This window comes from Theropithecus gelada, chromosome 11 (genome assembly GCF_003255815.1).
Source record: "Theropithecus gelada isolate Dixy chromosome 11, Tgel_1.0, whole genome shotgun sequence".
Classification (NCBI taxonomy): domain Eukaryota; kingdom Metazoa; phylum Chordata; class Mammalia; order Primates; family Cercopithecidae; genus Theropithecus; species Theropithecus gelada.
In genome coordinates this window covers 65,439,494-65,462,713 of record NC_037679.1, presented here as the reverse complement: position 1 = coordinate 65,462,713, position 23,220 = coordinate 65,439,494, and the positions used below count along the sequence as shown (strand labels likewise).

Sequence of the window (23,220 nt, the reverse complement as noted above, 5' to 3'; positions counted from 1 at the left end):
TTGACACAAAGCACCAATTGGGAAATCTTAAGTCTTCAAAATAACTTACGTTCAAAAGGAAATAGTAATGGGAAGATAGAAATAAGAATATTGTCATTTTACATCAAGGGAAATGAACACACTGACTAAAGTTATGTAATACGACATGAAGATATAAGAATATTACAGTTACTACAGTAACCAAAAAGAGAATTAAAAACAAGAAGGAAAATTTGGAAGAGGAAGGGAGAAGCAAAGTAGGTGACACAGGTAAGCTAAGCCACATCCCATATATCAGGAGGCAAAACATAATGTTTACAGTTAATGTATCAAGAAATAGAGGTCAAAGCATCACATTTAAAGTTACGGATATTGGCCATGCACGGTAGCTCATGCCTGTAATCTCAGCACTTTGGGAGGCCGAGGCGAGTGGATCACATGAGGTCAGGGGTTTGTGACCAGCCTAACTAACATGGTGAAACCCGTCTCTACTAAAAATAAGAAAAAATTAGCCAGGTGTGGTGGCAGGCACCTGTAATCCCAGCTACTCAGGAGGTAGAGGTGAGTGAATCACTTGAACCTGGCGGGCGGAGGCTGTAGAGAGCAGAGATCATGCCACTGTACTCCAGCCTGGGCAACAGAGTGCGACTCCGTCTCAAAAAAAAACAAACAACCCCGCCCCCTGCAACACACACACACACAAAATAAAGTTATGGATGTAATAACCCCCAGAAAAAATAACAGAAATAGTCATGAAGTTGGGAATGGGATGAAAGGTGAGGAAGGGGAGGGAGGTTACTGTTTTGAATCAAATGTTTTTATGTACTGCTTGATTTCTAACCAAGCACAACTATAATTTAGATTAAACTAAAATCTTTTTACTCCAAAAAATAAATGAGATTCTATATGTAATTTAGATAATGCATAGTACACATAAGCATTCTAATGACTAGAGGTCATTTTTATGAATGCGGGGCTACCAAACAACACTGCCTATCACAGTATGGCACGAAGCAGGTATTCAACAAATGCTAGTCACATGGCCCCTCTTTAAACCAGGATTTAAACCATCAATCTTACGAATTTATGTTTTCCTCCAGTCTCTCTTGCCTTTTCTTCACAACAATCTAGTTCATAATTTAGCTATGGTCCAAAATTTAACTGGATACTAGTATGGTCCATATATAAGAAAGAGAGACGTTCTCATCCTAACGCTGATAGGCCAGGTGCGGTGGCTCACACCTGTAATCCCCGCACTCTGAGAAGCCAAGGCGGGCAGATCGCCTGAGGTCAGGAGTTCAAGACTAGCCTGGCCACCATGGCGAAACCCCATCTCTATTAAAAAATACAAAAATTAGCTAAGTATGGTGGCACACGCCTATAATCCCAGCTACTCAGGAGGCTTACGCTGGCTAATTACTTGAACCCAGGAGGCAGAGGTTGCAGTGAGCCGAGATCACGCCACTGCACTGCAGCCTCGGTAACAGAGTAAGATTCCATCTCAAAAAAACAAAAACAAAATCAAGAACAAAAACACTGATAGCAGTCCTGCTAAAACCAAGGTGAATATTTTAATGTCTTACTTATTTTTCTAATTGAAGAATGAGGAGAGAAACAATACAAATTACCCCTTCCTTTGAGGGAACTGTAGGAGAAGGATTTGTTAAACCTGCATGTTCCCATAAAACTCTGGACTTCTAGACCCCTTACCAGATGGTGCCATAATTACATATGCCAGTCTTCCCTGACAGCTGTGAATGAAGGTAGCCAATAGGAACTGTATTTTGTGTATCTTTTACTCACCTAAGTACTCAGCATCATACATAAAAAGTGATAGGCAGTTGGTATATATTTATTGAACAAATGGATGTTTGTTCAAAAGTGCTCTTAGCACTTTTGAGAGGGGGAAATACACTTGAACAGAAATTATGTGGACTAAGTTTAAAGTCTAATATCATTATTCACCTCATAATATTGTGGGTTTTGTCCATTTCTAAAAGGAGAGTCAATGTATTTCCCTAATCAGGAAAGGCAGATTGCAAAAACGCAAGTGGATGCTATCATTTCCAAACTTGTACCAGGCAAGTAAGTAATTTCTCCCTTAAATACTTGTAGATGAGAAAAAGTTAAATTCCAGGAAAACTCAATCTCAGAATATACCTGGAATCCACCAAGGCCTGTCCAGGAGAGTTCACGGAAATGCTATCGTACCTAGTGTTTCCCTAGCAGCTTAGAGTTACAGTAGGAAAGGGAAACATTTTCCTCAACTTTTTAGAAAAGGTTTTACAATTAATAAATGGTAACCACCACGACTATATGCTGGACATTATTCTAAGTGCTTTACACATGCTGACTCATTGGACCTATGAAATAGGCAGCATTTCTTGCATTTTTCAGATGAGGAAATGGGGTCACATCATGGGGCTGGAATCCAGGCAGTGTGGCTCTAATACAGATGTCATTTCTCACCTGCCGATGGGTAAGGCATTGCGGATGATCCTCTGGCTGCCTCGGGTATATTCAATATCCACTGTAATAGGGGCAGAGTATGTCATGTCTCTCAAACGGCACTGAAAGAGAATCAGGAATTTGATAGTTACTGCTCCTTCTCTCTGCAACAGGGTCCTGACCACTTCAAAGTGCTCCTTCTGTAGTAGAAGTATGGCCCACATTGAACTTTAATCCTTTTTTCTCAAAAGAATGTCCCCCCCATCTCGTTTTTAAATGATCTTTTAGGAGTATATATTAAGGGCACACTCTGAGTTAAAGCAAACAAGTCCAATTAAAGTAAGGTTCGTAATTACCTCATGAGGGGACACTGGTCTAGTTACATTGAAGCTTTCTTCAACATCAGGAAGCCCAACGTAGATATTAAGATATCTGAAAAGCAAATTAGTGTATGAATTATACTTCTTCAAAGATCATAAAAGCAAACAAGCTATTTTCCTTCCAAATACAAAGATTATGTTTTGATATATGCTTATCTTGCTAAGGACAACAAATTAAATATTAAAATTGGAGATCTTCTTGAAGTGATAGTACATATAGCTTTACAAAGAAGGGAAATATTATCAAAGTATCTTTTAAAGAATATTACAAATCTCTTTACAAAAATACTGGACATACAGCTCCCTAAAAACGATACTTAATGAAAGAGCAAAGTGCAAAGAGTACTGATGATATGCTATCATTTGTAAAAGAAAGAAGAGGCCATAAAGGCAAAAAAATAAATACGCTCATGTGTGCAAAAGAAGGATAAAAAGGATAAAGCGAAAACTAATGAGAACGGTTACCTATGGAGAGTGGCCGGGAACAGGGTGGAAAGAACTGGAAGTGGAACAACTGTTTTCTGAATATACTTTTTTGTGCAAGTCTAACTCTTAAATCATAATGTTTCACATACTGAAAAAATAAAGAAAAGAACTAAAGTAAGTAACCCTGGGAGACAATATTGTGACTGGACATTGAGAGGCTAAAGGTAAAAAGGACAGTGCACAGATTTTATACTCTAGTAAATTTTATCTCACAGAGATATGAGTTAACAATTCTGAAACTTTATGTATAGTCTAGGATTGAAAAAAAAATTTTTTTAATATTGCAGATAATGGGAGCCAGATTTCTCATTATTGGGATAAAAGTTAAGGAAAGGAAAAAGGTTAGAATGAGTCCTGCAGTGCTGAACTGAAACTGGAGGTATCAGTCTGCATGGTTTTTAATATATGTAAAAATGGATAGGATAAAGAAATATAGATGTGTCTGCATGTATGTGCTCATATACATACACATATTTCTGAGCTCTGCCTGCTGAAATCTTAGTGTTCATATCTTGGATTCTAAGTACTATTTTCCAACAAAAGGGAGACTCTGGGGCTCCTTGATTCCAAATCTAGGACAGGGGCATACCAGATGAACTACATCTTACAGTGTGAGAAAGCAAAGGAGTGCTCAAAAAATAATGGTGGCATCATGAAAGGACACAGGAGTCAATCTGAAGGGTCTCCCTATGGTCAAAGCTGAAACAGTCTGAACAACAGAAAAATGACAGTACTGGATACATATATGATAGTACTCACAGAATAAAATAAAACATCCATGAGTCCAAATTGATATAAATTAATAATATAGAGAGATAAGTGAGGGGAAGAGGAAACTATTCCGTATAGAATTCCAGTATCAATGCAGAAGGAATGATAGAAATAAAGGTTCACCCTTAGGTAAGCCCACAATAATAACTGTTATAGGTAAGAATCATCAATGTATGCCAAAATTATTGGTGAAATTATGATAAGAAAGGGTAGTTGCATAGTCTCAAAGAATCTCCCTATAAGATACTTATTAACTAAAAAAGGAAAAATAGTAACTTTTCAGTGGAGAAATCTGGAAGATTCTACCTTAACCAAGTGAACAAAGTTAAAATCATCAGTAATAAAACATACTGGCATCTGTAACCCCAATATGAATCAGTGAGAACACAAAACATTGCTTCTGTGGTATTCTTGCCAAAAAAGTAAAACCCAATCTAATAATGATCACATGTCATACAAACTCAAATTAAAGGAACTTCTACAAATACTGACTAGATTGTTCAAAAGTGTCAATGTCATGAAAGACCAAGAAAGATTGAGGGACTGTCAAAAATTGAGGAGACTAAGGATACAAGACAACTAAACATAACATGGAGCTCTGGACTGATTCCTACACCAGAAAAAGAACATTTGTGAGAAAACATCAAATAAGGTCTACAGATTAGTAGACCACATCATATCAGTGCTGACTTCCTGGTTTTGATCATTGTGCTATGGTTATGTAAGATGTTAATATCAGTGAAGGCTTGGTGAAGAATATTGAAGAACTCTTTGTACTATTTTTGCAGTTTTTCTTTTAAGCTTAACATTATTTCAAAATAAAAATTTAAATATATAAAATCTAATAGTTTCAAAAATTTCCCAACCATAACTCATTATAATTTGCCAGTTAAAAATTTAATTTGAGCACTTTATAGTTAATAAAAGACAATGATTTATTTTTTCTTTTTTTTTTTTGAGTCGGAGTCTTGCTCTGTCGCCCGAGTTGGAGTGCAGTGGCAGTCTCAGCTCACTGCAATCTCCCTGTCCCAGATTCAAGTGATTCTCTTGCCTCAGCCTCCTGAGTATCTGGAATTACAGATGTGTACCACCACGCCTGGCTAATTTTGTATTTTTAGTAGAGACAGGGTTTAACCATGTTGGCCAGGCTGGTCTCAAACTCCTGACCCCAGGTGATCTGCCCACCTTGGCCTCCCAAAGTGCTGGGTATTACAGGCATAAGCCACCGCGCCTGGCCAAGACGATGATTTTAAAAGAGTTTTGATAGCAACTTCACTCACTTTAAAAAATGTTAGATGTAACCCACATAGATCTAACATAGCAAATTAAGAATAGTTGGTTCCTTACTTTAAGTACCACATAGGGTCAGCATCACTTGTAACCTTTTCATTGGCTTTCATTATTTTCTTTATCTGCAGTGGAAAATGCAACATTAGTAAAGACTCTGGCTTCCAATTAATCCTTAGTTTATGTCTATTTCTAATGTCTGATGCTTACCTCTACATTAATGAAATAGTTAAATGAATCTATATGCTGTTTCACAAGGCCTTTCACCTAAACAAATAGAAAGTAAACAGGTTAGCAACAAAATAATAAATCATATAATGGAATCTAATAATAGGTGAACATCAAATTTTTATCAAAACCAAAGTGAGAAAAAAAATCCATGAATTTTATTTAGTAAATTTTTTCATTAGTGTGTTCTCATTCCATTTCTGCATCATCTTACTAGTATATCCTCGAGAGTTTTCCTCCTTGAGAAGCAATCTGACTTTCGGAAATCAAAATATGAGTATGTGAATATATGGTCATGTGCCACATAACACTTCATTCAACTATGGAGCATATATCTGACAACAGTCCTATAAAGATTATAACGGAGCTGAAAAATTCCTATCGCCTGATGACTTACGACTTGATTTGATTTCATAGCGTGTATTTCTGAAAAGAGTGACCCCCTCCTCAAGAAGAGCCTCCGGCGGGCCCCTCAGGAAGTATTCTAGAAGTAAGCATTGTTATCCTAGAAGATGATAGCTCCATGTGTGTTATTGTCCATAAAGACCCTCCAGTGGGACAAGGCACGAAGGTAGAAGACACTGATACTGATGATTCTGGCCCGGGCTAATGTGTCTATTTGTATCTTAGTTTTTAACAAAAAAAAAAAAATTTTTTTTGAAGACAGAGTCTCGCTGTATTGCCCAGGCTGGAGTACAATGGCGCGATCTTGGCTCACTGCAACGTCCGCCTCCCTGCATCAAGTGGTTCAGGTGCCTCAGCCTTCTGAGTAGCTGGGATTACAGGTGCCCGCCACCATGCCCAGCTAATTTTTGTATTTTTAGTAGAAACAGGGTTTCACCATGTTGGCCAGGCTAGTCAATCTCAAACTCTCAACCTTAAATGATCCGCCTTCTCTCGTCCTCCCAAAGTGCTGGGATTACAGGTGTGAGCCACTGTGCCCAGCACCTTCTTCTCCATTTATGTGCAGCTCCTTTTAAAAAATAACAAAAAGGCCGGGCAAGGTATCACATTCCTATAGTCGCAGCTACTCAGGAGGCAGAGGCAGGAGGATCAAACTCAAGAGTTTAAATCCAGCCTGGGCAATGTAGCAAGACCTGGTCTCCTAGAGGAAAAGAAAAATTTATTGACCTTACGACCATTTTATTTGATTCTTGGTCAATCCACTACTTAGAAACTCAATAGCTTCCTATGGCTTTTAGAAGAAAAGCGAAATCCTTAACATGGCTTTCAAATCTGATCAGGAATCTGGCCCCGACAACTTTCCCAGCCTCATTTCCCAGCACTCTTCCCTCTGCCCATAACACCCAACTGAATTCTAGAGTAGCGTTCAAAATGAGTAGAGACAAAACTCTACTCATTTTTCTTTTTTTGAGACGGAGTCTCACACTGTCACCAGGCTGGACTGCAGTGGTGCGATCTCGGCTCACTGCAAGCTCTGCCTCCCAGGTTCAAGCGATTCTCCTGTCTCAGCCTCCCAAGTAGCTGGGATCACAGGGGCCCGCCACCACATCAGCTAATTTTTTGTATCTTTAGTAGAGATGAGGTTTCACTATGTTGGCCAGGGTGGTCTCAAACTCCTGACCTTGTGATCTACCCACCTCAGCCTCCCAAAGTGCTGGGATTACAGGCATGATCCACCGTGACCAGCCTCATTTTTCAAGTCTCCATTCTTTCACTTAGCACAATGCTTTCAAGATTCGTCCATGTTGCAGCAGGTAATATACTCAATTTATTTTTATTGCCAAATAATACTCTGTTGTACAGATATATCGCATTTTGTGTATCCATCCAGCAGCTGATGTCCATTTGGGTTGTTTCCACTCTTGGCTATTATGAATAACACTGCTATGAGCATTTGTGTACAGGTTTCTGCATGGACACGTTTTCACTTCTCTTGGGCAGATATCTAGGAGTGGAATTGCTGGAGGATGTGGTAACTTTTTGTTTAACCATTTGAGAAACTGCCAGCCTGTTCTCCAAAGTGGTTATAACACTTTACGTTCCTACAGTGGACAGTTCCCATTCCTCCACACCCTTATTAACATTCTATTTTGATCATAGCTATCCTAGCGGGTACCAAGTGGTCTCTCGCTGTGGTACTCACTACTTCTTAGCATAAGCTCTTGGAAATTGAATTGAAGCCCGACACCACATCGTATCACATTCAGCAACTCCTCTTGACTGGTCGCTGTTTCCTGCAGACCCTGTGGAGGCTCCTCTTGAACACCTTGATTAAGCCACACTCTCTGCACCCAGCTTTCAGCTTAAACCTTCTTCTCTTAAGATGTGGTTTATGTCTCACTTCATTTGGGTGGCCCTCTCTGACCATCGCTCTTTTGCTGATAGCACTTTGGTTTTCAATCATGTGCCATGCTACTATGTATGTACTACTACTTCTCTCTAAAATTAGACTACCATTCCCCAAACCAGCACCTTTCAGGCAGGGATTTTACCTTATAATTCCTTGTATTTCCAAAACCTAGCAACACAGCTACACAAAATCAAAAAATGTTGATGACAAAAATTTAATCTTTAAAAAATGGCTTATTTCTTGACCTTTTCATCTGAAAAATAACCAATTATTATTAAATGTGAAACAGTTACCTTTAAAAATGCTGGAAGCAGCCTCCATTTTTCCTGTGAGCCAAAACAAGAAGAATATCAGAACTCTGTACCAGCAACAGTACATTCATGTTATTTTAATGTACCAAAATAAGCAAAGTAAGTCAAAACAAAAAGAACAATTTTTAACATTTTTATGGAAATCACATGTGTGCATATGCATATAAATATGTATATACATACATACATAACACTACAGATTTCTTAAACAGAATATAACTTAATCCCTTCTTGATGACTCAATATTTTAAGCATTTTTCAATCCTTTCTTTTATGCTCATGACACTTCCTAAGTGAAGTCTGCCAGTTTGAGAAAAGGAAAATAAGGCTCAGAGAATCTGGTGGGAGAGCTGGTTCTCAAGACCCAAAGGGAGTTCTGTCTCCCTCCCACTCTCTCTCAACTACTGTCTGGTCAGAGCTCATCTCAGGGCTACAGAAGGATGGCACATATGGTGATAGCTTCCTACACTGCCTGAGCAACTAGAGGGACAGAGTTACAATTGATGGAGATGAGGAACACTGTAGGAACAGCAGGTTTAGGTATGGAGGGGCTACCAGAAGTTTGGTTTGGGTATGTTAAGTTTGCATTAGACATTCAGGTGGAAATGTCAAGGAGGCAACAAATGAGACTGGAATTCGGGAATGGAGTGGCCGGGAGATATAAACTAGGGAGAGATTAACAAGTGGATGGTAATTAAAGGCATGTGATGGATGAGATCACCTATGAAGTGTAGATGAGAAGAGTTCCATAAAGTGAGACCAACCAAGAACATTCAACAATTAGAGAGGAGGAGCAGAAGGCAGCTCCAGCAAAGGAGACCGAGGAGTGGCCAGGCAGGGTGGCAGACACCTGGATATAGTCAAAAACATTTTCCAGAAGGGAGGCAGGCAAAGCTAATCTATGATGACAGAAATCAAAAGGTGGTTGGGGGGATAGACTGAAAAGGGTCATAAGGGAACTTTCTGGGGTGATGCAAATGTCCACATACAGCACATAAATATAAAACCAATGTAACCGAATATCTAGTATCCATACTTTTTATTATATAAATTACACCTAAATTTAAAAATAGAAGAATGACAATGATATAGGTTGAATTGTCCCTCTCAAAATTCACATGCTAAAGTCCTAACCCGAAGTATCTCAGAATGTGACTGCTTTTGAAGATGGGGTCTTGACAAAGGTGATTAAGTAAAATGAGTCATTAGGGTAAGCCCTAATCCAATACAACTGGTGTCCTCATAAAAAAGAGAAATTGGACATAGAGATGCACACAAGGACGATGCCATATGAAGATGAAGGTAGAAGTCTCGGTGAAGCTTCTGCAAGCCAAGGGAGGCCAAAGATTGCCAGAGTTTTAAACACCTATAGTGGGGGAGAGCACAGAGCAGATCCTCTCTCAGAGCCCTCAGAAGGAGCCGGCTCTGCTGTCACCCTGATCTCAGACTTCTAACCTCCAGAATTAGGAGAAAATAAATTTCTGTTGTTTAAGCCACCTAGTTTGTGGTTACTATGTTATGGCAGCCCTAGGAGCTAATACTCCCACATCTTCAAATTCCTTTCTCTATACCCCTTCTCATGCTCGCTTCCTCCCATTTCAGAGGAAGGACCATCCATTCCTTGGTCTAAGTCTAACCCTTCTGCCATGAACACAATCCTGCCAACCTTCTCCTGAAGACTGTAAACCTTGCCCCAGTTCAGTCGTTGATATTCAACCTGTTCTATTTAAAACTAGTAAATTATTCAAATCTTCCCATTTAAAAAGAACAAAAAAAAATTTAAGACCCAGCAGCTCCTCTGACTACTTTCTTCCCTGCCCTTCAGCTTATGACCTCTCCCAAATTACCCCATATTTAGCTTCTCGTTCCTCGCTTCCCACTCCTTCATTCCATTATAGTCAGGACTCTGACCTACCTGCCAGTGAAACAGCTCGACAGAGGTCACCAAGGCTGCGACTTCAAAAGACCTCCCTTGATGCCCCCTCACATTCCCTTTCCACAGTATCTGGCCATGCCAATCACTGTCTTACAACGCCCCGTGACATCATTCTCTTATGTCTTTCCTTCCTCTGGCCGGGCCTTCTCACGTCTCTTTTCCTCTGCCAACCTGTAAACATTGGTGTTCTTCAAAGTTCTATCCCTGGCGATGTCTTTTCTCATTCTCAAGTAGGGTTGGGAATGGAGGATTTCAAACAACACTGTTTGAAAGTGTTGTTTCGCTTCCCCCAACTCATCCCACAGCCCCCCATTTCCAAATGTGGGCTCTTTCAAAGGCAGTGACCCTGTCTATCCTGTTTACCACAGTGCCTGGCACATATAAGATTGCAATAAAAACTGAATGAATAAATAAATGAGTGAGTGAATATCACTGCTGCAGTAAGCTACTGGGTATGGGCCTGTCCCCTCCAACTATTGACTGGGCAGTGATACCTTACAGCCTCTGAGGCTACTTAAACTCAGTACGTCCAAAATTAAATCTTCCCCCAGCTCCATTCCCAATCTCAGTGAATATCACCATTTATCCCAGTCAATCCCAAATTAGACACCCGGTAGTCCTAACTTTCTGACTTCTCTTAATCGACAGGAAAACAAAAAATTCTACTGAGTCGACTTCCTTGTAACCTTCCTCACATTTATCCTCTGCTCCTGTGCCAGTTGAGGCCCTCATAATCTTTCACCTGGACTGCGGCAATACTTCCTTTCTAATCTTTCTGCTCATCCCTTTCAACGCTAAACACTAAAGCCAGTGTGCATGTCCTCATGTGCACAGCTGAGCACCTCATTCTCTACACCTCTTCATGCCTCCCCACCCTCTTCCCATGTCTTGAGCCCACAGTGAGGCATACATCACACGCTGTGCCTGCAGCTGTACTTGTGCCCACGCCTCCTCCTTCTATCTGGAATGCTTCCCCACCACCACACTTCATCCACATCTGGCAAACTCAGTTCAGGCATCACATCCCAGCTACATTTGTAATACCAATACACCCCTCGCCTACTTGTATCACAGTACCTATTGCATGTTATTCCACCTGCTTACATGTCTCTCTCTATAAGCCTATAACACACTGGGAGGCAGGAAACACATTTTTTGAACTTATATAAACCCTGTGAATAATACACCACCAGGTAAGTACTCAGTAATACTGACAAATATTTATTCAACAAATAACTGATTAATTGGCTCCAAAGCTTGTGTTATTTCTACCATACTACCATGCTGCTGTACTACCATAAGCACAAAAAAATACACACCAGGCATGGCCAGTTCAAGTAAAACCGAGCTCTTATCTAGAAAAAGTTTTAAAGAAAACACTGAAGTTGGAAAGTTTAAGTAAATATTTTAATATCTCAATTTAAAAGGAAATGGCAGCAAGTAGCAGAGATCTACCATCTTCTAGGAGACTCAGGAAAGGCCTTCCTAGGGAAGTTGTATCATAGATATGTGGGATTTAATCTACAAATAGGAATGGGAGAGTGATCCAGAAGAAACTGTACGAGCAGAGTAGAAAGATCTCAAGGGAGGGAGAGGGGGAAATCATGGGAAAAGACGCTAGAGAAGTAACTACTGGTCAGACTGAGGAAATTTATTACTAACATGGTAAACACTAGATTTTGCCCTAAAAGCAACAGAGATTGAAGAATTTTAACCAAGGGAGCAACATAACCATGTTTGTGTGTTTAGACGGACAGCTCTGGCTGCAGAGCAAGGAACAGACTGGATTGGGACAAGTCAGGTGCCAGGTAGGAGAGTTAGGATGTAAGAGAGGAGAGTGGTTCTGGGCTGGAAAACAGTGGGAATGAAGTTTCAGATAAGCATAGATTAAGAACTCAAGACTTTTTAGAGGTGATGGTAGACTGGATCCAGAGTGCAGGAAGAGGAACTGTTATTCTTGAATCAGAAGGCTGGAATTATAGCACTGATCACTTCATAGCTGTGTAAATTCACACAATACATAGAACTCTCCCAGGCTTATTTTTTCAGCTCTCTGGAGAAGCAATCCGATCAGCAGTTAGGGATGAAGACTAGAGTCAGACTGACAAGAGTCAGATTAGCCACTTACCAGGCTTCTAATGCAAGGCTATTTACTTCACATCTCTGGGCCTCTCTGGCAAAATGGGGGTGAAAATAGCACTTATTTCAGAGGATTAAATAACATAATGCATGTTATGGTTAAACAGAGCCTGCTACATTAGCAAGTGCTCAGGGAATGCTGGCTCCTTGATATTTACTTTTCATGGTTAAAATACAGTTTTGCGGTGGGGCGCGGTGGCTCACGCCTGTAATCCCAGCACTTTGGGAGGCCGAGGTGGCGGATCACGAGGTTAGAAGTTCGAGACCAGCCTGGCTAACACAGTGAAACCCCTTCTCTACTAAAAATACAAAAATTAGCTGGGGATGATGGCGGGCATCTGTAATCCCAGCTACTTGGGAGGCTGAGGCAGGAGAATGGCGTGAACCTGGGAGGCGGAGCTTGCAGTGAGCTGAGATCGCGCCACAGCACTCCAGCCTGGGTGACAGAGCGAGACTCCACCTCAAAAAAAAAAAAAAACACACACACACAGTTTTGCCTGATGAAGATTAGCAGCCTATTGCATGCACTCATAGACTGAATCTGACGAACTGCTAATCCAATTTCCTTAACTTGTCAAATTATTATAAAGAGGTTTTGTTTTCTTTTCCTCGAGACAAGGTCTCATTCAGTCACCCAGGCTGGAGTGCAGTAGCACAATCACAGCTCACTGCTGCCTCGACCTTCCAGGCTCAAGTGATCCTCCCACCTCGGCCTCCTGAGTTGCCGGGACAACAAGTGCACAGCACCACACACGGCTAATTTTTGTATTTTTTTGCAGAGATAGCGTTTTGCCATGTCGCCCACGCTCACGCTGGTCTCAAACTCTTGAGCCCAAGTGATCCGCTCGCCTTGGCCTCCCAAACTGCTGGTATTACTGGAGTGAGTCACCACGCCTAGCCAACGAGGTTCCTATAATCCGATAGATTTACTGATCATATCGCTTTCCTGCTTAAACCCTTCAAAAGCTCTGCTCCAAGACAAAGTCCAAGCTCTGTCAGATGTTTATTGAAACTTTTCATAATCAAGACCCTTACTTAACCCTGTCTTTTATCTCTCCTCCTCTATTTTTCTTCACTCTAATACTACTGGATTTACTTTCCTTCCTCAAAAACATCCAATGGTCTTGCCGAGGAGGTTTCAAGTATCTTATTCTCTCTCCCTGAAATCTCTCCTTTGCTATCTTCTCCGGCCACGTCTCCACTTCCCTATTCCACGTCAGTGTAGATTTTGAGGCTCAGAGAGGTTATGATATGTGCCTTATCAGATAACAAAACATGTCGACAGCCGTACTTCATTGGGCAGCTCGCTGTGGGACAGCTGTCCTTAACTTCTGAGAATCTGATGAAAGCTATGGAGTCTCTCCCTGAGAAAACACACAGGCAAATTCTTTAGTAAATATTCAGGGCGTTTAAAATTCCCCTGCAACCCAAACTTGAACTTCAGGTTAAAAGGCAAGATGACTAGCTTGGAATTCAGACGATCTGGTTTTACCCCCACAGCCAGCTGTGGTGCCTCATGCAAGCGGCCAGAGCTCCCTGGCCCACAGGGTCCTTTGTAAGACTGCAAACATGCAATACGTCCCCCACAGTAAGTGCGAGGGCCGGTCCTCCCCACGCACACCTATGCTGGAAGAGCTCCAACCCGAGAGCCAGCCGCGGGGCTTCTCGACCCCCGCAGCGGCTGACAGCTCCTCAGGGCTCAGCCTTCACTCGCGCACGCGGATGCCGGCTCTGGAAAAAGACTGGCACGCGCGACGCTCTGAGCATGCGCAGATGCCCGGCGCATGCACACAAACCCCCAGCCCGCCCCTTAGCGGCCCGGCACTCCGGGCAACGCCCCCTCAGGGCGCATCCAGGCCCCTGACGCTCCATGAGTGCCTGGCACTCACCTCTACAGTCGGGATCGGCGCAGCCAGCTGCTCCGGGGTCAGGTTCCCAAACTCCTCCGCTAGCACGTCCATGCTGCTCACGAAGGAGGAAGAAGCAGATAGAACCTCCGCGCCCGCCTTCCCTGCACCAAGCGAACTGCAAGCCTCCCGGAGAACGGTGCGCGGAGGCCTAAACTGTCCCCGCCGTGTTAGCTAGAGACGCGGTAGAAAGGTTCCGCCTGCTCCCTGCCCGAATCTGCGGTGGAACCCGGATGTGGCCGAGGCCGAGTAGGGAAACTGCGCCCCCTGGTGTAGCTCAGAGGTCTGGCGCGGGGAATCCTAAGCCCCAGCTGTCAGGTTTCTTGCCAACTCTCTGATAATTGAGACCAGGAAAACATAGTGGTTGTCATTTTAAAAGTAATCCGAAGAAAAGTGTAAACGCATAATTTACCCAACTTGAACCACTGAGGCAGAGAATTGTTTAATGTAGTCCAAAATTATATGCGTTGTTTAGTATGGAAGAGCAGGAAACGTCCCAAATGCCTACTAATAGGAGATAGATTAAATAAATGATGATACATGCGTGTGATGGAAGAGTGTTCAAAATTCTCAAAAGCACTGATGGAAGATGTAGGAGTAAATACCAGTGTATGGAGAAATTTAGTGTGAAAAGATGACATTTACGTTAGTAGGGGAAGGATGGCCTGTCCAATCAATAATGTTTGAAGAGCTGATTACCCATTTGGGGAAAACACATGTAAGTGAAACCTTTGTGGATTAAATATTGAAATGTTAACAAAAACTTAGAAGAAAATGTAAGTGCAGATATTCATAACGTTGAGATGATGAAAGTTTTCAAGACAGCAACAGTCAAGTCATAAAGGATTTCATAATATAATTCTAAACACGATTTTATGATTCCACGGAAAATTTTTAATTCTCTGAACAGAATTTTTAAAATCGCCAATGAATAGAATTAATAAAAAAATAAATTGGCAGAAGACAAAGGGCTGGTCTCTCTAATTTACAATGAGCTCATACAAATCAATGGAAAGAAAAATCCTATTAGAAAAAACAAGGCAAAATGCACCAATTAATTAATGGGTACGGAGTTTCGATTTGGGAAGATGCAAAAATTCTGTAAATGGATAGAGGTGATGGTTGCAGAACAATGTGAACGTATTTAATGCTACTGACCTGTACATCATTTTAACGGGTTAAAATGCTACGTTTTATGTATATTTTAGAACAACAAGAAAAGCTATGAAAATTTGTAAGTACATGTATGCTTTCCAATTTCTCCCTCATAAAGGTAGAACCCTTGCACCAGGTTAATTATTCTTATTTCCTAAAGAGCTACTTAAATTTCAGTACTTGTATTTTCTAAGTGTTGCACTGACATCTGAAATATGAGAAGAATGGGGAAAAGACCAAAAGTAGAATCAACCCTGCCTTTGAAGTTCTTACAATTTACTTATTATAGAGACAAGATACAACTTGTGTCTCATCCTTGTGCATTACCAGATTGCAACCGATTTAGCATCTAGCCTGGAAGGGACTGCAAAAGTGATTTATAGATGGCAGAGGATCTCAAGGTTGGCTCAAGTGTGTTGGTTGTCTGTGCCAAAGTCTTCTTTGCTTTCCATTATCAAGGTGGTTCTCCAACTTTAGGGTGTATCAGAATCACCTGGAGAGCTTGTTAAACCATTCTCAGCTTTCTGATTGGTAAATTGGGGCTAAAAGTTTGCTTTTTTTTTTTTTGAGATTGAGTCTTACTCTGTCGTCCAGGCTGGAGTGCAGTGGCATGACCTTGGCTTACTGCACCCTCCCAGATTCAAGCGATTCTCCTGCCTCAGCCTCCCGAGTAGCAGGGATTACAGGCACGTGCCACCATACCTAGGTAATTTTTTTTTTTTTTTTTTTTTAGAGACGGTGTTTTGCTGTATTGGCCAGGCTGGTCTCAAACTCCTGACCTCAGGTGATCCGCCTGCCTCGGCGTCCCAAAGTGCTGGGATTACAGGCATGAGCTAGCGTGGTCTTGGCTCACTGCAACCTCAGCCTCTGAGATTCAAGCGATTCTCCTGCCTTAGTAGCTGGGACTACAGGCATGTGCCACCACACCCAGCTAAACTTTTATTTTTAGTAGAGACGGGGTTTCACCATGTTGGCCAGGCTAGTCTTGAACTCCTAACCTCAGGTGATCCACCTGCCTCGGCCTCCCAAAGTGCTAGGATTACAGGCATGAGCCACCACACCCGGACTGCAAATTTGCATTTTTAGTAAGTTCCCTGCTGCTGCCTTCTAGTGATTATGCATTGGAAATCACTAACCTAAGACTTATCACTCAATGCCATATCCTCTTTTTATGTGTCTAATTATCCAGACTGAGCTCTTGGTACAGGAACTATCTTGTTTGTCTTTGTATTTCCAACTTCTAACCCATCAGTTGTTCCTGAATATATTTGTGTAGAATAAGTGAGTTGAAAGAAAAAATTGCAACGGGTGATGTTTGATATTATACTCACTTTTTAAGAATCCGGATTGCTTCTAGTTTCTCTTCAAAAGCAGGAGGCTCCTGTAGCCATGGTCCCAAAGTCCTATGTGGCAACAATTGGCTAATGCTGAATGGTGTTGGCCCTTAGACCATAGCTGCCACAGTCCCTTACAGTCCTTCCCCCAGGTCAAATCTATAACTTCTTCCTGATACCCTGAGGAACTGGAGTTTTGAAACCAAGAAGCCAGGAATAGTCTCATGATTTCTTTGTTTTCTGCTGCCATGTCATTTTCCTGAGGTATTAGTACAAAAAGACCAGTGGTTTGAGTAGAGGGGTGGGAAATTAGGGAAAAGAGATCACAAGGCCGGGCTCAGTGGCTCACGCCTGTAATCCCAGCACTTTGGGAGCCCGAAGCAGTGGATCACGAGGTCAGGAGTTTGAAACCAGCCTGGCCAACATGGTGAAACCCTGTCTCTACTAAAACTACAAAAATTAGCCTGAGGTGCTGGCACGCACCTGTAATCCCAGCTACTCGGGAGGCTGAGGCAGGAGAATTGCTTGAACCTGGGAGGCAGAGGTTGCAGTGAGCTGAGATCGCGCCATTGCACTCCAGCCCCTGGGCAACAAGAACTAAACTCTGTCTCAAAAAAAAAAAAAAAAAAAAGAAGAAGAGAGAGATCAGATCACAGAGGGAAAAATGGTTAACATCTTGGAATACTATCTTATCACTTAATGTATAATGGCTTATGGTAGCCAGATGAAAAATTGACCATTGTCATGGAGGAATAGGGGATCTTGTTTAAGGGAGAGCAAGAAAAAAGGAAAGGCAGAGGTGTACAATCTGGGCCCTGAAATACTAGGGAGAACTTCTGTTTACAGAGTGTTTACTCTTTGTCAGACATTGCAATGACCACTTGATGTGCATTCTCTAAGTGAGTGTTCAACCCCAGGGGATGAATATGATTATTGCCACTTGACAGGTAAAGAGACTAAGGCTCACAGGGGTTAAGAAACTTGCCCAAGCAGAGCTGGAATTTAAATCCATAATTATTTGACCCCAGAACCCATGCTTTTAACCACTCTATCATAATGCCATACCAAAAGCATGGGGTAGCGGAAAACATTTCAAGTAGAGAAACAGCATGAAGCAATGGCATGAGGGCATTAGAGTACATTATACCACATCCTGACAATTGAGTGTGGTTCTCACATAGGGCTTTTCAAGGGACGTGTCTGTAGATGACACTAGAAAGATCCACTGGAGCTGTACCATCACGGACTGTTATGCCCTGTAAAAGAAATTAGACCGTGTTCTGAGAGGCTTCAACATGAAGATGCCAGAGACAAAAGAAAAAGATTATCCTCCCTTCTTGACACCTTGATGCATTCAGACTGGAAAAAAGATATATATGGTTGATTTCTATGTCTCAATTAATTCATAATAGAACTAGAGAAGACCAGAAACAATGTCAGAGAAAGAATAAGGACTCTTCAGTCTCAAAAGGCAAGAGCAGAGGGAGAACCCTTGAAGTCAGAGAACATTCTGCATTTTAAGCAAGACTGGATAGTCCGAAAACTTTGAGCTGCCTGCCATGCCCCTAGATCTTTCTTTGTGTGATGTGATCTTATTATCCTGTCAGAACCAATAGGGCCAGGTATCTGCCCAAGACAGCTATGTGGGCTGGATTTAAGGGATGAAGTGGCTTATCATGAGAACCCTATCCAATGTGGGGTTTGAGGGATATCTAAACTGATGCATGGCGAGTAAACTCAATCGTATTCCCTCTCAGGACACTTTTAATGAAGACACCCCAAAGGGAAGGGCAGCAACAGAAGCTGAGAAGTAAATGCCAAGTCAGCCTTTGGTATCAGCACCACAGAGATACCTTTTTTGTTTTTTTCAGATAGGGTCTTGCTCTGTCACCTAGCTCACTGCAGCCTTGAACTCTTGGGCTCAAACAGTCTGCCTGCCTCAGCTTCCCAAAGTGCTGGGATTACAGGAGTGAGTCATTGTGCCTGGTCTGAGAAATACTTTTCTTTTTTTCTTTTTCTTTCTTTCTTTTTTTTTCTTTGAGACAGCATCTCACTCTGTCGCCCAGGCTGGAGTACAGTGGCGCAATCTCGGCTCACTGCAACCTCCACCTCCCAGGTTCAAGTGATTCTCGTGCCTCAGCCTCCCAAGTAACCGGGATTACAGACCGGTACCACCACGCCTGGCTAATTTTTGTATTTTTAGTAAAGATGGGATTTTACCATGTTGGCCAGGCTGGTCTCAAATTCCTGACTTCAGGTGATCCACCTGCCTCAGCCTCCCAAAGTGCTGGGATTACAGGCGTGAGCCAGCGGGTCCGTGGCCCTGAGAAACACTTTTGAAGGATGGCACACATTCCAGAGTTAGACTCCTTGGGTTCAAATACACTTACCAGCTCTGTGACATTGTTCAAGTTCCTTAGCCTCTCTGATTCTCATTTTCCACATATGGAAATGAGGGAGCCTGCCTCCCAATGTGCTGTGCAGTTATATGATATCTACATAAAGTGCTTCGGGTAGTCCCTGCCATAGGGTAAGTGCTCAGTGGCTATTAATATTTTTTTATTATATTCTGAAAGAGAATAAAGACTATATTCAGGTTCACCACATCTACAAATACAGCTGCTGAGACAAATTCCTGGATTTCCTTTTTTCTTCATAAAAGTTTACAATAAATCCCTCTGTTCCTTTCCCTTGAAATCTGAAAGAAGCTAACATAGTAAGTTTAGAAATGAAAAGGTAAAGGCTCACTCTGAAAACAGAACAAGAGGACACAAGTTGATAGTACAAATATACCTTTCGAAAGATTAAAGTAAATCGTAGAGGATAATGTTATAATTGATTACTAAATGGAATTAGAACATGTTGGGTTTTGTCGCTAGCCTTTGAAGTTGACATCAAGGACAATAACCGCAGCCTTCTGCGTACCCTTGGGTTTCTCCGCCAATGACAATATTGGGCTTAATGAACCATGGTTCTGATGAGATACGAAAATTTTTGTTCTTATGTACTTAAGTATTTGATCATCACATCTCCAAATACTAAAACCCCTTGAAGCTTGAAAGAGATTTAGGACTCATAAATTATAGTTATTATAATGTATTCTGGCTACATTGTGCATTAGAGTTTGCAGACAATTTCAAATATGTCTCATTTTATTTTCACAATAACTGTGAGGTAGGCAGATAGTAGGGTAGGGAAGTAGGGCGGAAAATTGAGGTTTGGCGAGATTAAAAGACTGGCTCGCGTTCATATAGCTGTGAAGTAGTAGGAGTGAATTCAAACTAAGTTCTTACGACTCTTAGTCCCATGCTTTTACAGAACAATTAGTGGAAAATTTTTGGAATTGAACATCCCCAGAGGTAGAACAGGCTGAACTTCAGTCTTGAGAAAGATGAGACTGAAGAGTAAAAATATGTTGCACAAAGGAGGCACTCCCCATTCCTATAGCACACTTAGCCAATCAATCACAGAACTCATTAGTGGTTCTCCTGGGTCTGACTTTCAAATCCTCCCCTTTCTCGGGAGTTACCACTGAAAGATCAGGCACATGATTTTAAACCTATTTTCATAAAGAGAACGTTCACTGGCAGGGACCTGAAGTGGAGACAGCTAATGCTTACCAACAATATCCATGATCGCCTTTCTCGTGGGCACTTTTTCCAGCCTCCCTTGCAGTAAGGTGAGGTCACATTATTGAATTCTGGACAATGGAACATGAGTGGAAGTGGGCAGTCTTTTTCCTTCCCTATCAGCTGAGCGAATGAAGACTTAGAGGACAGTGGAGTCATGACATGGATGGAAGTTGGGTCTCTGAATGGCTGAATGGAAGACCCATCCCCCAACTCCACCCTACCCCCTGCTTTGAACTGCGCTTTGAGAATTTAGCTTATGAGACCACTGAGACTTGGGGGCTGTTTGTTCAGCAGTTCGCCTACACTTATTAAGAAAGGTTGACTTCTTGTAACTACGCCTTTCCTTAAATCATCTTTTGTATAATTCTCAGAAGCACTGCTGGTTTGGGTGGTCTCCCGACACGTTTCTCACATGCAAATTTTAAAGATTTCATGAATGATCATTAGAGTGGATTTATTTTTCTCTTTCTGCTTCTCAGCATGCCCTCTCAATTTGGGAGAAATCCCTAATTGGATGACTTTGGTGGGACCACAGGAGTGTAAGGATCATAATTCCCCTCCCTCACTCCATCCCCTGCAAATTAGAGCCTGGGCACTTGACTTAAGACTCACTCAACTGAATTTTCATATGTGGGACTTTAGATATTAAGCAAATGAGGCAAAGAAAGAAAGACAGTTGAGAAATCAGTATCTGAAGCCGCAGCACTGATTCTAGTGTGGCTGTACTCCTGCAGCTTGCATCACCTTGGTTCCTGTCCATTTTCCAAACCTGGTTCCTCTCTGATTACCTAGATTCTGTGAGGTACTTCACGCCCATCCAATAAACTCCTTTTCTGCTTCAGTTAACCAGAGTCCATTTCAGTTGCTGCTATCATGTCTTCACGTGTGAGTACATGTAAGCATACATACACTAGACATAGGAATATTTTAGCATCAACAAGTGTTGTCAGGGCAATCTTTCCAAAGCATAGATTTGTTTGTGACCTTCTCCTGTTTCAAGAGATGCAATGATTCTTTTTCCTTTTCAGGACAACCCCTGCCCCCCACCCAAATTTTAGCATGGCATCCGATAACCTTTTCGTCTTTCTTGTTTCACCTCTTATCACTTTTTTTTTTTTTTAAAGACGAAGTCTCCCTCTGTCTGCAGGCTGCAGTGCAGTGACATGATCTCGGCTCACTGCAACCTCTGCTTCCTGGGTTCAAGTGATTCTCCTGCCTCAGTCTCCCGAGTAGCTAGGATTACAGGTGTCTGCCTCCACGTCCAGCTAATTTTTGTATTTTTAGTAGAGAGATGGGGTTTTACCATGTTGGCCAGGCTGGTCTCGAACTCCTGACCTCAAGTAATCCACCTGCCTCAGCTTCCTGAAGTGCTGGGATTTCAGGTGTGAGCCACCGTGCCTGATCACCTCTCATTCATCACTTTCATTCTTCCATCTTACTCTGATCCCTGGCTCACCATTTCTCCATACTGTTGTACTTACTGTGCACTTGGTCTGTTGTGTTTTTTCCTTTTGTGGCCTCTTGGCAAGTTCCTATGTATCTCTCGTGTTTTAGCTAAAGAATTATCTTCTTTATGAAATAGAGTTTGACCATTTTCTCCCTAGCACTATGCTTTTTTTTTTCTTTTTTGAGACAGGGTCTTGCTCTGTTACCCAGGCTGGAGTGCAGTGGCGCAATCTCGGCTCACTGCAACTTCTGCCTCCCAGGGTCAAGTGATTCTCCTGCTTCAGCTTCCCAAGTAGCTGGGATTACAGGCATGTGCCACCACACCCGGCTGATTTTTGTATTTTTAATAGAGACGGTGTTTTGCCAAGTTGGCCAGGCTTGTCTCGAACTCCTGGCCTCAAGTGATGCATCTGCCTTGGCTTCCCAAAGTGCTGGGATTCAGGCATGAGCCATTGCGCCCAGCTTTATTTTTTAACCCTCATTAGACTTTAACTGTTCACAAGTTTGTCCTTCTCACTAGATTACAAAGTTCTTGAAGACAGTGTGTTTTATCATCTATGTATCACAACCACTGGGATACTTCTTGGCAGGCACACAGCACATGCTCAATAGGTGTTTGTTGACTCAATGAATGAATTGTGAATAAACATGACTTGATGTCTGTAAGGCTCTGATGGTCAGCACAAGAATCATTCTAAAGACTATCCAATAAAAACTATCCAGTATTCCAGCCCCAGGCTACCCAGAAGTGGCTTAGAAAACAGAGACACTGGCTATCTCGAAATAATTTTTAATGTTTTAAAATTTAGTAAGTGCACACAATACATGTTTTAGCAGAAGAATGAAAATGTGTGTATGACATTTAATACAAATTTACATTACAAAATGAGACCATGTTAGGAAAACATTAAAAGTAGAAGTAAACATTTAAGTAAAAACCAAATAAACAACATGCTAAGGGATACAATTTTTAAAATCCTAGTAAATGTAGTTGCCTAAATCCAGACTTGAAACACTGAGATTTACTTTGCCACTTAAAAAAAAAAAAAAAAAAAAAAAAAAAAAAAAAAAAAAAAAAAAAAAAGCAGAATGCCCTTCATTTTAAATGCATTTAAAAAAATGTTTGTACATTGTTTTCCTGCTGGCCACTGTAGTATAATCGAGTATATAAAAGAGGATCAGCTGGATTCAAATCCGGTAATAAAGAAGTACACCACCTGTTAAGTATACAGTTCACCCCAGAAAGCAACAACAAAAAAAATCACACTACATATTACCTTTCTACTGTCAGATTCTCCCTGATGCCCATGCCCCAAAGACAGAACAGCTGAGAACTCTTTCAGCTTAAGAGAAAACCAAATGTCTTCAGCACCTTATAGTTTCTGTGCATAGGAAAACGTGGGCAGAAGAGGACCGCAGGAAGGGGAAAAAAAAGCTAAGACCAATGGTGTACTCTTCAGTAAAACT

At 41.7% G+C, this 23,220-nt stretch overlaps 1 protein-coding gene across 2 annotated transcripts in view; it reads right to left on the bottom strand.

The window, feature by feature from the left end:
* Window positions 1-15,142, bottom strand: part of POLR3B (RNA polymerase III subunit B) — a 136,586-nt gene extending 121,444 nt beyond the window's left edge. The window contains exons 1-6 of one of the 2 annotated variants that reach the window (XM_025401163.1): window positions 14,169-15,142; window positions 8,187-8,219; window positions 5,562-5,618; window positions 5,412-5,476; window positions 2,784-2,859; window positions 2,449-2,549 (exon numbers count right to left, since the gene is read on the bottom strand). In XM_025401163.1, the coding sequence (XP_025256948.1) occupies window positions 2,449-2,549; window positions 2,784-2,859; window positions 5,412-5,476; window positions 5,562-5,618; window positions 8,187-8,219; window positions 14,169-14,240 (404 nt within the window). In that variant the 5' untranslated portion in view covers window positions 14,241-15,142. Of the gene's footprint in view, window positions 1-2,448; window positions 2,550-2,783; window positions 2,860-5,411; window positions 5,477-5,561; window positions 5,619-8,186; window positions 8,220-13,900; window positions 14,041-14,168 lie in introns of those variants that run through there. The other variant, XM_025401164.1, reaches the window with a different exon arrangement.
* Between the last annotated feature and the right edge of the window lie 8,078 nt (window positions 15,143-23,220).